General features: G+C 38.8%; 1 protein-coding gene across 3 annotated transcripts in view; it reads right to left on the minus strand.

Moving 5' to 3' along the window:
- Positions 1-17,896, minus strand: part of ERBIN (erbb2 interacting protein) — an 89,510-nt gene that overhangs the window by 28,245 nt on the left and 43,369 nt on the right. For all 3 annotated transcript variants that reach the window (XM_079995304.1, XM_079995302.1, XM_079995303.1), the window contains exons 5-13: positions 13,551-13,629; positions 13,335-13,424; positions 11,223-11,279; positions 7,210-7,273; positions 6,378-6,452; positions 5,359-5,503; positions 4,343-4,415; positions 3,858-3,987; positions 1,308-1,423 (exon numbers count right to left, since the gene is read on the minus strand). In XM_079995304.1, coding sequence (XP_079851430.1) covers positions 1,308-1,423; positions 3,858-3,987; positions 4,343-4,415; positions 5,359-5,503; positions 6,378-6,452; positions 7,210-7,273; positions 11,223-11,279; positions 13,335-13,424; positions 13,551-13,629 — 829 coding nt within the window. The remainder of the gene's footprint in view (positions 1-1,307; positions 1,424-3,857; positions 3,988-4,342; positions 4,416-5,358; positions 5,504-6,377; positions 6,453-7,209; positions 7,274-11,222; positions 11,280-13,334; positions 13,425-13,550; positions 13,630-17,896) is intronic.

Here is a 17,896-nt window from a genome sequence, read left to right on the forward strand (position 1 = left end):
TGTGACTGGTGCCCCCCAACCTCTTCAATCAAAAAAAGGCTGGTGACCCCTGGCAACTTCATGGTGAGTACCGGCACCTATTTTTCTAGGAAAAAAGCACCAGGAAGATGTGTGTGCATGTGCCTGCAAAAGCTTCCAGCTTATGCATTGCTGGAATGTAGCCTGCTGTGCAAAGGCAAGAGTCACACCCATCACTTCACCGAATTTCTTTCTCTGGCATGAAGCCTCTGGAAGACTGCCCATGAGGAAATAGGACTATCAGGATGACAAAGGTTCCCCACCCCTGAATATGAAAAACATTGTATGTTTTTACTTTTGGTTTTAAAACAGATGGACTTGTTTGCAGCATTAGATTTCTTTAATCAAAAGCTTTTCATTCAATAATATCCAGATCTAAACAAATAGTAACTTTTTGTCCAGTGTGATATTCTCATTCTCTCTCTCTCTCTCTCTCTCTCTCTCTCTCTCACACACACACACACACACACACACCCCACAAGCAACAACCTCATACCCACAGCAACCCAAGAATTAACCCCTACTATCTAACCAGTAGCTTTCTCTAATCATATAACAATCCCAGCATAACTAACAGGGCAGCGTTTCCAAACCTGGTGACCTCTAGCACTACAAATCCCATAATCCCTGCCCATAGGCCATACTGGATGGGGCTAATGGGAGTTGTAGTACAACAACATCTGGAAGGTACTAGTTGAGGAAGGCTGCTCTGCCACAGCAGTGTTACGGAATATAAAAACTCATGCTAGAATCACTAACTAGTCTTATCCAAGGGGAGAGTGTTCCAAACTCCTGAGCTTTCCCCCATCTTGCCAACACAACTGTGGCCTCAGTCAACTTCAGACACCAAGCATTAGTCTCCTCTTGGCTCCATCCTACACAATTGCAGGTTATGGGCTGGCAATGGACCGTATTATGCTTAAATTCGTATCCTCTCTCTTGCTAGCACCTCAGTTCCCAGACCTATCCAAGCTTTTCAGCCAGAACAACTGAATCTTTGTATACACACTTTTCCACAAAGGAAGCAACCACCAAATTAAGAGCCACGAGGGCAACAAATGCATTTTGATACAATTATGGTAATTTGATACCACGATTCATTACATTTATATTTCATCCCTCTCCAAGGATCTCAAATCGGTAAATGCACTTCCATCCCATTATTTTATCTTCACAACAAGCCATGGGGGGAAAGGAAGGCACTTAGGCTAAGAAACAGTGACTGACCTACGGTCATTGAGTGGCGCTTCATTATTCATAATTGACACAAAAGAATGAAAATAACAAACCTATTGTCACTTAGATTGACGACTTTTAATTTCTGCATATCACCCATTTCCTCTGGGAGGAACTCCAGCTTATTAGAATGTAAGAACAGAACAGTTACATGTTTCCAGTTTCCAATCTGAAAAATAAATAAGTAAGTTTGATTACTCAGCAATCCAGAGTATTAGCTGCTGAATGTTTTAAGTCATGCATTTATCTATTATTTTTTAATAGGAAAATAAAAACTTGCTTGGATATATTTTCAAAGAGAAAAATTTCCACTAACTAGGACCCACAATATTTTGGATATAAAGGGACAAGAAAGGTCAGGGTGGATTAGAGGAAACTAAGATAGCAATTTATTTAGGAAACTAAGATAGCAATTTATTCGTTGCCTTTAAACTTGCACCAAAAGTACAGTATTTTTTCACAATGAGGTTATATGTACTTTTTTTTCCACCTAAAGAAGAGGTTCCCAACATTTCTGGGCCCATTTCAAATTATGTAACTGGCACCACCACAAATCTGTTCTTCCAGTTTATTTCTTGAGCACTGGAGAGGCAGGGAGAACATTCTCAGACCCCTAGACCCCAGAGAGGAAAAACAACCAAGGACACAAGACATTCCCCACCACTGAGGAGGAGAAAACGACAGAAAAAACCCAGCCTCCCAAGGAGAACGGAGAACACCTAAAGCAAAAACAGATCCATATCCCACTCCAAGGGGGAGGGACAAACAAAGAAGTGTACCAAACCAGAGAAAGTAGGAAAGTGCGTGTGCATGTGCACGCACAAACACACACAGAGTTCATCTTCTTTTAATCTCTTCTCGTGTCCATCCTTCCTCTCCCATCCCTTTTTCCTTTCTCTTTCAATACACTCTTATTTCCTCTGCAATACTGGTCTCAGTATAGAAAACTATAGAGTTGAAAGAGGAAGTGGGAAGGGGCAAAACAACTCCTGCCTCCTCTCTCAACGTCTTGTAATTTCCAGGTAGAGATTTCTCCCTTCTCACTTATAAAGGGGTGGGGGGTTTAACTCCTGGCCAGGGAGGCAGAAGTGAGGGGAGTACAGAGGCTTTCACAGGCATCACTGCTCTAGTGGTCACTGCATTGGAGACCACAGACCTATAGAATGCAGGCCAGTTTGACTATTCTCGTGGCATTCAGCAACCATCCTCAAAGAATAGGTGTCAACTTTCAGATTTGAAAATAAGGGATCAGCAGCCTCACCTGCCCAGGGACAGTCTACGGGATATATAACAATCCGCGATAACAGCGGGAAGCAGCAGGAAACGGCGCTGGAATAAGGGAATTTCCCACAACAAAAGGGAAGGTTGACAGCTATGCCTCAAAGGCTGTAATTTGCTTGACTCTTTTAGGCTGCTATGAGCCCATGGATTTGATTCTCAGAGTGGTAGTCATGTTAGTCTGTTGCTGCAGGAAGCTTGTGTCATTTATTGGTGCATAAGCAACAGGACGTAAGAGGAAGGAACAAAGTACACACTATATCTCCTATACTGGAATGCTCCCATACAAATTAGTCATCGCCAACGCCTTTCAATGGCATGCAAATGCATAGCAAACACAGCAATCATATTCATTCTTGGTATAGCTGAACGGAATAATAAGCATCAGTTGTACAATTGAGGCACAGGTTTCTACTAGTGCAGATCTAACTTATGACTCCTGTACATAATGTATTTCAGAAAACTGCATGACTCTTTGGTCTAGGAACTTTCTTCTCTTTAGTTCAATGCACATTGCCTAATGCCATTTTTTCTGTGCAATAACTTTTTGTCATAAAGTAACATGACAACTTGTGCCTACTGACAACTGTTCTGACATCCATTTGCATACTCAAGTTACGGCAGGCTTCACTTGATGTCACCAAGGAACATTCAGCTACCCTCATCCTTAAAACTATTTATTTTTCATCTTTCTTTCAAGGAGCTCAAGGTGGCATAAATGGCTCTCCCTCTTTCTTCCTTCCTCTTTCTTTTTAATAATTAAGAGTTTATTGGCATAAATACATACAGAATACAATAAAAATGATGGATATAGTGAATTAAAAAAAAACAGATGCAGGGGAGATACATTTCTTGAATATACAGATGAATCACATGAAAGTTCATGCATGCACATTAAAAAGGAGGCAGGAAAATCCACCTGAAGCATGTGTAAAGGGGTAAGACTGATGGCTGCATCTGTTTTGCATGCACCATTATGTCAGTTGGAATCCCTTCACAGCTGAGGAAATACTGAGAGCTTGCATTCTCTGGTCAAAGCTTTTTCTCATCTTTGAACAGAATGTGCTTTAATAGCAAAATTGGCAGATGAGTGGCCTCTTCCTTTTAAGTCTACATCTTATTAATATCTTTAATTGCATGATTAGCTGCATGATTGGCTGACACTTCGGAAATTTATTCCGCCAACCAAACCTGCATCCTAAGATTTCAGCTAGTTTTAATCAACTTGAAATGTACAGAAATAAAAGCATGCAGATATACTCTTGCTTACAAATCTAAACATATGTAATATATTAAAAACTAGATTTTCATTAATAAGAACTTACCTCTGGTGGCAACTGTGTTAAAAAGTTATGATCTGCAGCAAAGGTCCTTGTATTAGAGAGCTGTCCAATAGATGAAGGCAACGCTTCAATCTCATTGAAGCTACAGTCCAGTTCTTCAACTGATGTTAAACTGAAATTCAATTAAATTTATTAAATTAAAAAGTCTTTTACATGACAGTGCCATTTTAAAATGAACAAAATAAAAATTAATATCCAGTTGTCATATAAATGCTAAGTAATAAGACCTAAATGTAGGGCTGAAGTTCACCCCTTTTAAAAATATAGCCCAAAGCTCATTATTCCAAGCTACCTGTAGCCTTTCCAAAATACTCTGCTGGAGTATGAACCAACAACTGATAAAACCATGCAATGTCTACATGGTACTGTATTTGATGTGCAGTAGATAAGAGGATTGTAACCAAACAAGAAGTCATTAAGGAACAAAACCATAGAATATAAGCCCTTATTTATTCAGAAATACCTACCCTCCTATAGAGTCTGGCAGATACATTAGCTGATTTTCATCAATTTTAAGAATTGTTAATTTCTTCAGGGACCCTGTTGTAAAACATATATCATAATAAGATAGTGTTCATAGAAAACAGACATTCCTGCTTTGTACGAGGGGACACATGGACAAAGGTCTGAAAGTGATGTTTCACTCTACCTGTCCCACCCCAGTCTATGTCACGAAAAAACAAACAAAAGAAATATACTGTAATTTTCTGTCTATAAGATGCCCCCATGTATAAGGGGCACCCTGTTTTTGGGGACTCCAATTTAAGAAAATGGGGGGAGATGGCCCCCATGTATAAGATGCCCCCAAACCCTGGACATTATTTTTTTAGGGAAAAAACCTATTCTTATACATGGAAAAATACGGTATTTCTCCCACGACTGAGTATCAGTGGCTAATGTCTAACGCATGCTGCACTTCATACTAGTGGAACAGGGCCTGCAAAAAGGCTGGCAAGTGGCTCCCCTGATTTCCTTCTGCAATGTGAAGACCAAGGCCTTTCAAAGAAAAGCAATTACCAATTTCTAGGGAAATCTTCCACTTCTCTAATCTTAAATTGGGGCACTTTAGCACAGCAGCTATTAAGTCTGTGTGGCAAGATCATTTTAGTCCTGAAGATCAACACTGCACAGCAAAAATACTAGCTGACGGGGTTGTATCCAGCAGTTGCATGAATGTAAGGCAGCTATTGCAACTGAACTTTCTTTTAACTTCCCTGCTCTCTGCAGCCCCTAAAATGTCTCTCCAGGTGGGTAGGGGGTAGAAGGCTCCTGAATAGTTTGGGCTGCGTTGTAGAGGACTGCAGGAAGGAATCACCTGAATTTGAGTGGAAGAACCTTACTTGACTGGACCTAGATATGCAAACACAATTTGTGCAAGATGAAAAAGCTGTTTTTGTTTTTACTTTTGGCCTACATACAGCATGTCACAACTGTTATTTTGGTTTCTGAAATATAGTAATAGTTAACTTTGGACAATACAAACCAATAGACTCTGGTAGTTGCTGAAGTGAATTACTAGATAACAGCAGGTCTTGTAAACTTTCACATCCTGAAACACCCTCTTCAAGAGTTTCAATGTTGTTTTTGGAAACATCCAAGTAGGTCAAGTGCTTCAAACTGCCCATAAACTGAAAATATAAAAGTATGGGCAAAGTAAAAAGATTCTGTGTTAAAATATATTCTATTCTGCAGATAATAAAAAATAGCTATTTGCTAAGATCTATCAGGCCTGTAACATCAGCATTCTAGTAACCAGCTAGCATGCACATTTTGATAGCTGCTTATACAAGATCCAAATCTCGAGTATAGCGTCCAGCTGTGGATATTTCATTCTAAGAGGCTGCTGTAAAGTTCCACTGATGCAGACGAGCCTATTCTAATACAAAGTGAAGGTTATGCCTCTAAAGAGGATTGTCACAATGTCATATTCAGTTTCACAATTTTTATTCGACCATACATATTTTGGGTGGAACACATAAAATATTCACTGGCATGCTTCAGAATGTTAAACAATTCAAGAAGAAGGTTCACATTTCTACCAACTGTTTTATGAACATTTACATTCTTGAGTATAAAAAAGTGACCAAAAATACTTCAGACTATTCCAAGTAATCAAGAGTGAAGGCATACTGATACATGAAGCTACACATTCTAATGGATGCCATTTAAGCACACTATTGTCATAAGTTACACTAAATACGTAAAATACAAGGCATATTGAGTGTGGATGATTAGTTTAGCTAAAGTTGTCAAATCAATGCAGAACAAGGTTTTGCTGACACGAATATGCTTCCCATCCTCTGGTATTATTTCAAACAAGGGTGGTCAGGAAAAGCAACAACCCTGAATGTATGAGGCTTATGGAGAAACTTGAAATAATGGACATATAGGTACAGCTTTTAATCTGTCTGCTGTGCACTCTATGGCCTAAGATGAAATGTTTATGAGACCTTTAAGTATGCACACGCAAGCACAGACATTTAAAGGAATAAATATACATACCCCTGGAATAAGAGTTAGTCTGTTACCATCCATCCAGAATTCTTTTAACCCACTTAATTGTTCAAGTACTTCAGGCTGTTAAAAACAAGATAGATGAAAAAATTAGATTGTATTATAGATATACATTTATTCCTGACAATGCACTGAGTGAATCTAACTGTGTCCATATACCAGTGGAAGGATCAATGTTAGGAACAGAATCTGGTTGGTTGGAAGTTGATTTGTGGGAGAATGTGGGGTGGAGGGGGCAGCTGCAGATGGGAGGGGAGGATGGGGAAATTGATTTGATCAAAATTGGATGCTGCCCTTTGTATTTCTGCAGAATGGTTTATTTTCTTTTATATAGCATTCTATTACACACTGATGCCCTACTTAGTTTTTCCTACAAGCTTTAAATATATACTATATTTTGTCAGATGTTATAGTCATAACATTTGAGTGAAAAGCCAGCTATAAATTTCAGAATGAATTTCACTGCATAGGCACATGCAGAATCAACTAGAAAAAAATGTTTTCATAGTTGCATAAATTATAAGCACTTATTATAACGTATAACCTTAGAAGCTAATATGTGGTCAAATGAGAATAATGCTTGCTCGTAGTTTAAATACATATGAAAATACTTTCGTCTGTCACAGATATACCATACTAACAGGAAATGAAAGCTACACAAATCAGTTAACTTTAAACATAGTTTCCTTAAAAAATTAAGATACAGGCAACAGTTTCTCTGTAAGACAGCATTAAGCTGATTTTTCTATTTGACATTGATTAAAAATAGATTTACAGATAAGAGGTTTTAGGAAAGCTGCGTTACTTAGCTAGAACTCACCACTTCTGTGAATTCATTACTTCCCAAGTCCAGTCTCTCCAGCTGAGTCAGTCTGTTCATGGTTCTGCAAAGAGAAAGGATTAATAAGGAATTAGGTTTAAGAAAAATACCAGTTACATCCAATCTTCTTGTGTTTTTACTAATGCATCTTTTTAATCAACATCAGATAGCCTGGCAGTTCTATCAAAGCACTCATACTTGATAGGGTCAGATTTTTATAAAATGTCATATAATCCTATAGCTAAAAGCAAAGCAAAAACTGTAGTTCAATGTTATCCAGTTTAATTAAAAACACATTTCTCTCTTAGCTCATTGAGAAAGCAATGACTTCTTCCCAATTCTATCAAATCATGCAACATCATCGCTATGTGGCAATGAATGCCAAAGATAAATTATGCCGTTATACGCCCACTTGTCTTTAAAGCTGCTGTGTATTAATAAAGATCCCACTGTTTACCCATCTCCATTGTGAAGGGAAAACATGTGATCCTAATCGCTTCCATCTTACTTAAGAGAGTTTCCAGTCCATTAACACTGCAATCCTATACACACATGAGAGTAAATGCCACTAAAATCAATGAGGCTTACTTTTGAGCTCACATGCGTAAGGTTGCATTAAGAAAAGTCACCGTCCTGTTCTATGACTTCAAGTATCCAGTGAGGGGCAGTGCACGGGCATAGCCGGGGGGCAGCTCCCCCCCATCAAGTAAAATAATATACTTAACTAACTGACCAACCACATCGGTTCTGCCCTCCCCAACAAAAGTCCTGCCCCCACCTAATAAACTCTTGCCCCCCCCACAAAAATCCTGGCTACACCCATGGAACAGTGTGAAATGCTTTCTAAAAATCCTAATATACTAGGGGCCTATAGAATAGATCACACGCCCGTGCTCTAACAAATTAAGCCCATTGCTATTAGAAAGTGACAGTGAATTACTTGTGTCACACACATGCATCCCACAAAAAAGTCATCAGCAAGAGTTTGTCCCCTACTATAAGAAAAAAGCCAGTTACATTTAAGCTGTTTTAATTAACTAATAAACCAATTATTTCGCAGCATAATTTGCTGCTCTTTGCAGAAGCAGCAGCTAGATTCCACAATCAGGAAACTAAGAAATGCCATAAAGTATCAAAATACAAAAAAAAAAAAATGTATTTTCTAATTCAGGCACAAGCTAACTTAAAAATGGGCAGAATTCAATCGCTTTCATTTTATCTAGACAGGATGCATTCAAGTCAGCATGTCCTTTTGAGGTCCAAGTGACAGAAAGGTAGGGGGAGCAAGTTTGACTGGTTTCTTCTTTCTTCTGAAGTCCCAGCAGTCTGCTAGAAGCATGTTGTAAACAGCTTTATGTAATATTTTGTCAAATAAACAGAATAAATAAAGCACACAAGGTTCTACATTTTGCACAGAACATGGCCATTCTTTTCCCTCATTATCCATTTCATTTCCAAAACCAGCGCTTTCCCCCCAGGGGATACTCAAGGGTACGCAGTACTGGCACCTCTTTTTTGTTGTTGTTAAAAAAAAAGTGTGGCACTTACTATAACAACTTCTTGGTAAGTACCGGCACCTATTTTTCTAGAAAAAAGCACTGACCAAAACTTAACATCACAAATGGTTTCCCTCAGGCAGTGGCAGACATACATTTCTGGGACCCTGAAGCTTCAACTGTTATGGGGGACCCTTTGCAACCAGCAGCAATCTGTGCTACTGACTCTCAAACAGCGGGACTATTGAAATATATACAGCAGAAAATTAATCAATCAGAGTTGTACAACTCAAATTGAGTCAACTAGACCCAATTTTTTTAAAAGCAAGGTGGATTAGCTTCTGGGACCAACCCAGGATTAGGGACCCTGAAACTTAACCTTAATTAATTTCATAGTAGATCCACCCCTGCCTTCAGGAGGTGGTGGAATCTCCTTCCTTTGAAGTTTTTAAGCAGAGGTTGGATGGCCATCTGTCCTGTATACTTTAGGTGGGATTCCTGCATTGCAGGGGTTGGACTAGACAACCCTCAGGCTCCCTCCCAATTCTACACTTCTATGATTCTAAGCAGGAATGCTATAACCCCATGTTAAAAAAACTATCCAAACACAAATGTTAACTTATTAAAGAACAAAGGAATTAAATGTTAGTTTGCTTTTTCTAATGTCACCACATTCGTTCCTCAAAACGTTTATATCTTGTGTGCATTCCCTCTTTAGCCGTTTTATTTACAAAGACTACATTTTATTTTAAAAGGTACCCTTAGGTTATGTTTTTTCAATCGCCGCATAAATATAGCCAAGTGAAACTAATAGAACAAGAGAGCATCAAGAGGATAAGAGTTCAATGGAGCAATGCTTTCTAGCCAGCTCTCCGCTGAAGTGTGAGCATTAAGTCTCATATTTCATCTACTGGTTCATTTGTCTGGCGCTAGAATCTCCCTTCTTTTGTTTTCATAGCCCATTTCACAGAACCCTTCCTTATGTACTAGATATCGTTTGATAAAGTTCATCATACATATCAGCTAAGGGTGGGCACACAATTTCCTATTGAGGACCAGCAGTACTTTCCAACTTTGCTGCCAATCAAAAAGGAGGGGCAGCCCTCAAAATGGGGGAAAGAGGCAGGCAGGCGAAGAGGAGGCTGCTCACACTTCATCACCCACCTCTCAGCACAAAGGCTTCTCTCCCCAGTCAGTGCCCAACACTACTGTTAAGGCATAAATGAGGGAGAAAGGAATGCCAGCAGGGCATCTTGGCCGGCCACCTCCTACTGTGCCCATTGGCAATAGTCAGCAAAAATAGCTCCTGAGAAGGGATCAAGGGAATTGTCAATTTTCTGAGATGGTTTGGTTAAGCACAGCAGTGCTGAATGTCTTCCTTAAGAGGAAGGCTGTGACAAGAAGAATTAAAAGAGAGAGAGAGCGAAAGCGCCATACCATTATGAGAGCAAAACAAGAAGACATTTAAGTTGCTGTATCATTATTATTACAGGGGGAGAAATAATTTGCATAAATATTTTTAAAATCATACTGTTTCACTACTAAAACAGCTGCTTTTCTTTCAACTCTAAATTCGTCATTCAATTTCATGTGATGTAGATATGCATACACAGGGCATGATTTTAGATCCAAAATCTAACTGATTAATGGCTTCCTCAAATATTACATTTTCCTACATAGAGATCCTCAGGTAATTCAGGCCAGGAACTGCCTTACTGGCAGTAAAAACCATTCACAATGAACTTCAAAAATTACAGCTGTACAAACTTTATTGATCTCCCTACAGGAAATTGTAACATATTTAGCAACCCACAGGACGTACACAGAGAAGTTGTTTATATGCAATTGTCATCTTATAGATAATTATTTGGACTGGAGTCCAAATAAATTTTTATTTTTACAAATTTATTTGGACTCCAGTCCAAACAAAGACGGTAAATAATAGGTAATAGGTAATAGATAGGTAAAGTAAAGCTAAAGGACCCCTGGACAGTTAAGTCCAGTCAAAGGCGACTATGGGGTGTGGCGCTCATCTTGCTTTTCAGGTCAAAGAAGCTGGCATTTGTCCACAGACAGCTTTCCAGGTCATCTGGCCAGCATGACTAGACTGCTACTGGCGCTTGGAGGACCATGACGAGTGGCAGAGCACACAGAAACACCATTTTACTTCCCACCGCAGTGGTACTTGTTTATCTACTTGCACTGGTGTGCTTTCGAACTGCTATGTTGGCAGAAGCTGGGACAGAACAATGGGAGCTCACCCCGACACAGGGATTTGAACTGCCGACCTTCTGATCAGCAAGCCCAAGAGGCTCAGGGGTTTAAAACCCCGCATCCCCCGCACGATTTCTGTTCTTATCCTGAAGCAAAGTTCTTAACCCAAGGTACTATTTCTGTGTTAGCGGAGTCTGTAAGCTGAAGCATTTGTAACCCGAGGTACCACTGTATTATAATCTCAATACATCTTCAAACATATTATTCACACCAAAATAAACATAAATATCACTATATACTTACTTTGGCAACATTTTTAACTGGTTTTCTCTGAGCTCCAAAATCTGGAGTTTAGTTAATCTGTAAAATAAACACTCAAGATTACCATTTAAAAGGCAAAGTATGCATATCTAAAATAAAATAAAGCTTGTTTATACAGCCAGTACAAGAATTCAGATATTGGGCAAATTTAATTTGCAAATAAAAACTGGGTTCAAATACAGGCTGCACACATCTTTAATATCTAGATATTTTGCTTGCATCAGAGAATTGTGATTCTTAGAACTAACGTGGGCAGAGGAAGGAATCATTCAAATGCAAGTAATATCAAGGCTATACAAAATAATTACTTATTTTGGAATACTTTTGACAACCGTCTCTAGCAGAGACAAGCAGGAGATTCCAATTATCCCAAACAATTTTTGGTATTGTTTAATTATACTGTAAGAAAATTTCTTCCACTAAGCAATATAAATCTGCAACCACCTCACATCTGGCAAAACTTCCAAACATTTTATCTGGTAAAACTTCCAAACATTATTATCTTCTGTCCTACAAATGGATTTTGATCTTAATTTTCTCTTAAACTTTGTTCAAGTTACATGTCTCTTATTCTCTGGATTTATTTATTTTTGGGGTGTTGTCAGTTTTCTAAAATTTATGGCTCTCCTTCTATAAATGTGATGACCTAGACTGAACTCCATGCTGCAGCTGAGTCATAATTGGTGTCAAATAGGGTTTGGTTTTGTATATACCGTATACAAGAAAAAAAATATTCTCTCCCTCTCTGCGCAGCACCTCTCCAGCAATGCGGGAGGAGAAATGGAAGGGGCTCTGTTTCTCCTCCCGCTTTGCTGAAGGGGCGCTGCGCAGCTTTCCCTCTCTGCGCAGTGCTTCTTCAGCACTGAAGAGGCGCTGCGCAGAGAGGGAAAGCTGCGCAGCACCTCTCCAGTGAAGCAAAGTCAGAAGAGCAAGAGGGATCACTGCTTTCACGATCCCTCTTGCTGTTCTGGCTTCTGGGATAGTTGCGCAGCCTGCATTCACTCCATAAGAAGAACACACATTTCCCCTTACTTTTTAGGAGGGAAAAGGTACGTCTTATAGAGCGAAAAATACGGTAATGTCCATACAGCAAATCAATGTATTTGTCTTTTTCACAACAATGTTTAGATGGCAATTCAACTCTATATACCAGCCATTTTTATCATTGTACTGTTGTTTTTACCTTGCAAAATGCATTGTTTTATTGTGTACTAGTTTGCACGTATTAGAAAATGATGTGGATGTTCCTCCTGACTTAGCCATCTACATCAGGCTTCCCCAACCTCGCCCCTCCAGATGTTTTTGGCCTACAACTCCCATGATCCCTAGCTAGCAGGACCAGTGGCCAGGGATGATGGGAATTGTCGTCTCAAAACATCTGGAGGGCTGAGGTTGGGGAAGCCTGATCTACATGAACTCCATGAAAGCTAGCATAATGCTGTGATTGAAATACTGTAACTAGACAGCCTATTCTATCCTTTTAAATGAAAGGAGAATTGAAAGCTGCAAGGATTCCCAGTTCCCAGCAGCAAGAACGGGTGGCTAAGGGCACAGAAAGAGAGTTCATCCCAGTACCACTCTGATGCCATTTTGCAGTCAATGTTTCATGAATCTGGCACAGCTTGCACAGAAGTGGTCTTGGAGAGTGCAACTTCGCTGTTTTCTTTTTTCAAACCTTTTGACTAGAGTCCCTTCCCCTACATTTTTATTAAAACAAAGATGACAGCAGAGCTACATAATATTTTAATCAGAGATAGCCTCCATGGAGCCCCCTCCAGCTGTTGCTAGACTACAATTCCCATCAGCCCAAGCCAGTATGACCAATGATTGAAGAACATGGGAGCTGATGAATTCTTTCAATTTCCATTCTACTAAGACTAATTCCATCAATCAGTGGGACTTTAAACCAATTATTCTAGCTCATCATATCCATTCTGAAAGTACTACTACATAACTCTGTTTGAAAGGTAGGGTTTGGAATTTACATCTTGCCTCTTAACCAACAACGTGCCTTCTTCTGATCAATGCAATACACTATGTTCTACACAATTAAAAACAAGGTATTGATTTTCAAAAACCCATTTTCAAACTTACCTGCCAAAATTGGCTGGTAAGAACTCAAGAAAAGCATCATTCAGATATAGCTGTGTTAGATTTAACAACTGTGAAAATCCATCTGGAAGCCTAGACAAATTTAAACACATAAAAATTAGCAAACACAAGATCATATGCCTCATTTCAAAACACACTTTGTGTTCACTACTCACTGCTCAACGGACATGCTATAATTTAAACAACAAAACAACTTACTTTGAAATGGGGTTTACGCTGGCCTCAACAATTGCCAAAACTTTACAGTTTTTGATATTTTCTGGAAACTCCTGTATGCCTGTAAAAGTAGACAGCACAAATGCACATAAGAAAAAACCTGCAATAACCAAAATAATGGCAACTTAATTTTCTGAGATTATGCTGCTACTTTGCACAACTACATGACTTCTGTTTCACAGCCAATAAAGTTTCAGAGCTTCTGCTCAAGCTCTGGAGTAATGCGCTCTAATTATTACAGTCGTACCTCCGCTTATGCATCCCTCTGGGTACGTAAACTTCAGGATGCGAACGCAACAAACCCAGAAGTATTTTTCTGGGTTTCGCCAAGTGCGCATGCGCATAAGTGTTCTACGCGCCAAGCGCATGCGCACAAGCGGTCCTCTGGTTGCGAATTCCTCGGGATGCGGTCAGACCTCCGGAATGGATCCCGTTCGCAACTGGAGGTACTACTGTATTGTGAAAAGCACAGCAGCTTGCATGGACCTCATGTATATCAGTGAATTTTCAAAAGCATCTGAATCAAGGTCTTCACTAGCTTTAATTAGGGATGCCTGCATGCTGCTGTTCCTTGGAACTATAGAAAAGTAACAGAATGTGGTTTTAGTGGTCTTAAAAAATCAGCCTTCTGACAAATTGTAAATTAGACTTGAAAGTGAGCAGTAATGCCTGGTAAAATCTCAGAAGCCAGAGTTGCTACTGAATAAAATTTCTGGTTGTCAAATAGCAAAGCTTCAACCCTTTGTAGAGCGCTCTGCCCTTCCTCGTGACTAACAGAAGCAAAATTATACAAAAAATGACATCATAACTAAGTTAAATAATGCAAATTTCATTGGTTTCTACAACTTGTGCAGGTTGTAGAATTCATATTTTCTTGTTACTTAGATGCTTAGAGGTTGACCTCAGTGGGGTATGGCTGATGCCTAGAGATACCAGTTGCAGTTGCATTATACATTGATTTCAGTTGTCTGACATTTCGTTTATGAATTATTAATTGTACATCTGTAGGAATGGCTTTTTGTTTTTAAGAGTTTGTGTTTTATCTTGTTATCTTGTTGCACACTGCTTTTATGGCCTCAGGCTGTGAAGTAGTTTATACATTTGTAGAATACGTACATACATAAAGCAGAAAGGAAAAGGAGTTTAATGAGCACAGGAACACAGTGTCAGACATAATCTCCGAGGCACCATTAGTCTGCTTATGTATTATTGGAGCCAATGATAATTAATACAGAAACCAATCCTTCTTGTGATGTTTTAAAATAAGCATTTAGCATGTTAATCAAAGATAATGAAATGAAGCAGTTATTCAAGGGGAAATGATTTAGGAGATAGACATACTACTTTGGCCCTTAAAAATCTAATGAGAACTGACTAAAGGGCAACAATAGTACAAATCTGAATGCCACAATGCTCAGCTTGAGAAAAACTATTATTTTTTCATCACACCACAAAACATTCATTTAAACAAAGTGCATAATGGATAGCTACCTGCACACTAAAAATGGAAATATGTTCAAGAAATTATATTTCTTAAGTTCCCAAGTTAATAAAGCTCCAACAAAAATTTGGAGTTTTCATGTATTGGCTTACAATGTTTGGACATCTTTGGAGTTTTCATGTATTGCTTTAAAAGAAGACTATTCATGAATACATCCAACTTGCAATGTTTGGACATCTTTGACGCACAACCGTAGCACCTTCTGAATCTAAAGTTCTTCTTAGCATATTATTTATGATGTTTCCATACTACTTCCACATATCTATGGTGTACGTGTTATTAAATTACACCACTGCCATTCCTGATGCTAGACAAGCTATCCATTACGTGTCCAGCATTTAATTTATGAATGCCCACAGGAGAGGGAGGGAAATAATCAGAAACATTTTCCTGCCCTATACAGTTTAATGAGCCAAAGCAGACTTGACATGGGAGATCCGCAATTGGATTTATTCAAGTATTTTTGTCTAAAAGAGCCAGAAGGTGGTAGAACTGTACCGGATGGAACCTTTGCCCCATGAAGTATAGGTGAACCTCTCTTATTTAAAGGTTTTCACTGCTGTCTCCACCTGTGTTGTATTTAAATGACTATATTGTAGGCATGTATGTGTACATAATGTATATATTGCAGCACAATTAAAAGGAACAAGGCACTCTTAAAGACATGAGAAATAAGCCAAAGCCATGAAATGTGGCATGGGAATTTTCCATTGTGTTCTATGGACAATGGTCTGCACATTCCCAGGAATTCTCTACTGCATATTACCAAAACCTCCATGCACACATTCATGTTGTAAATAACTTTATGTTGTGGCCCAGCACACATAATGATAAACTTAATCATGGCTGATTTTTTGCTACAAATCCAAAATCTACAGTATGGTTCTAAGAGTCTAAGAGTCATAAGCAGGCTTTTGAGTTCTCCATAACTTTTTATCAGCCTGTTCATAAAACTCTGTGTGTGAGAGAGAGACATGATGCATTCCTGAAAGTCCACAGTGGATAAGGTGGGATAGCAGGAGGAGTTTCTCAGGTGTAAAAAGAACTGCCTCACTCAATGCTGGGTAGGTTTTCTAGATGACCCCATAGCTACAGGGACAAAAAGGCAAATACCCCATTTTGGAAATATTCTACAGGTTACTTGGATTGTCAGACTCCAGCACAAAGTCCTTGTAAGACAGAGAACAGAGAAACAAAGTAGTCTTCATATTATCAAAGCTGGATATTAATTGTAGGTGGTGTACTAGGCATGCGATCTTTTGAAAGGCACTTTTATGGAATATTTTATTGCTTCAATCTCATTTTTAACATTTAGGATAGCATGAATTTGGGTCTAAATGCTATTGCAGTAGATTGCCATGGTACTATCCCAAGGCCACTTTATAGCTTAACTCCAAATTGTATGCCCATGACCTACTGCACTATACTAAGCAAACTTTTATCTATGTTACAGAGAAAATGTGTCACTGATGTCCATGATACATATGAGATGGGAAGAAGTGAAGGTTGTACAGCTGTGAGATAATCTGTGCAATTTCCTCTAAGTCTTCTACATGACATGGCTGCAAGCTGTCTCCAGTTTCTCTCCATTCATTTGCCTAGTAAAGCTATCTAAGTGAAAATTCAAAAGTGGCAGCAGGCCAGAGCTACAATCCTGGTGGTCTGTCTTTCTCATTCAATGCTCTACAGAGAAGTTGGTAGGGTGTGGAACTGTGCTCTCCTATAACACTCAATAAGTTTCTTATAAATTTAGGAAAGTTAGATATGGCAAAAATTACAGCACATACCAAAATAATTAAGGCAGTATAACAATAATTCCTACACAATTCCCAAGGCAGTCTGAAGATCCTAACCCCATAAAGGAGGGAATACATTGTGTAAAGTTGCAGACATTACACACTGCAAATTTCAAGTCTCAAAACAGTATTAAAATACATTAAATGATGCCAAATCTCAGCTGGTAGCTTTTTATTACAAACAGGAACACACAGGAATCATATTGGCTGTGAGTCCTGGAAGACCTGCTCCCTGCCTTGCTGGCCATTTCCCACCTGGCCTGGGAAGATGAGTCCTTATTGACTCCAGCTGCAAAAGCAGAGGCTGCTGAACAGACTCTTAGGCTGCGGTATTGTTTAGGGGGGTTGTTGTTGTGGGTTTTTTGTTGCTGTTTATATCACACACAGAGAGAGATTTTATTATGATTTATGTGGAAATTGTTTCAATTTGGTTGTGTACTTTTTAATGTTTTATATTTATTGTTTATAACCGACTTTGCTATGTTTGTAATCATGTAAATCTTTTCATGTTATAAGTTGCCTTGAGCATGGCTTTAACTATGGAAAGGTAGAATACAAATAAAATGATGGCGATAACAGCATAAATCTTGGTTATACTTATTTGGTAATGGGGCATATTTTGGAATGAGGTTTGCCAGATACCTAAAGTTTTCAGGGATTAAACTGAAACACTCAATATCAAATATAAAAGGGAAGATAAGAGAATCCATACGAGTCTCTGTGAGCTCTCAATAGGTTTTATAAATCTGCACACTTAACACTTTAAATTTAGACCATATATTCATTTGTAGAATAATGGGAATTGCAATGGCAACCAAGAAGAGACCAAGAAAATTAGGTGCTTCCTGCATCCTATTCACTTCACATTTACATGTTTACATGTTCATTTAATCTGCTGACTTGAAGATCTGGGGTTTTAATATTGAGGGCTCTTGGACTTTTATGTGATTTCTGCACTAGGTTGAATAATGTGTTGGTCAGCTTATTTAGTAATTGATCTTGGGGGGGGGGTTGAAATTTGAAATTTAATG

Source organism: Podarcis cretensis (genome assembly GCF_951804945.1).
Source record: "Podarcis cretensis genome assembly, chromosome: 11".
In the NCBI taxonomy this organism is placed as follows: Eukaryota; Metazoa; Chordata; class Lepidosauria; order Squamata; family Lacertidae; genus Podarcis; species Podarcis cretensis.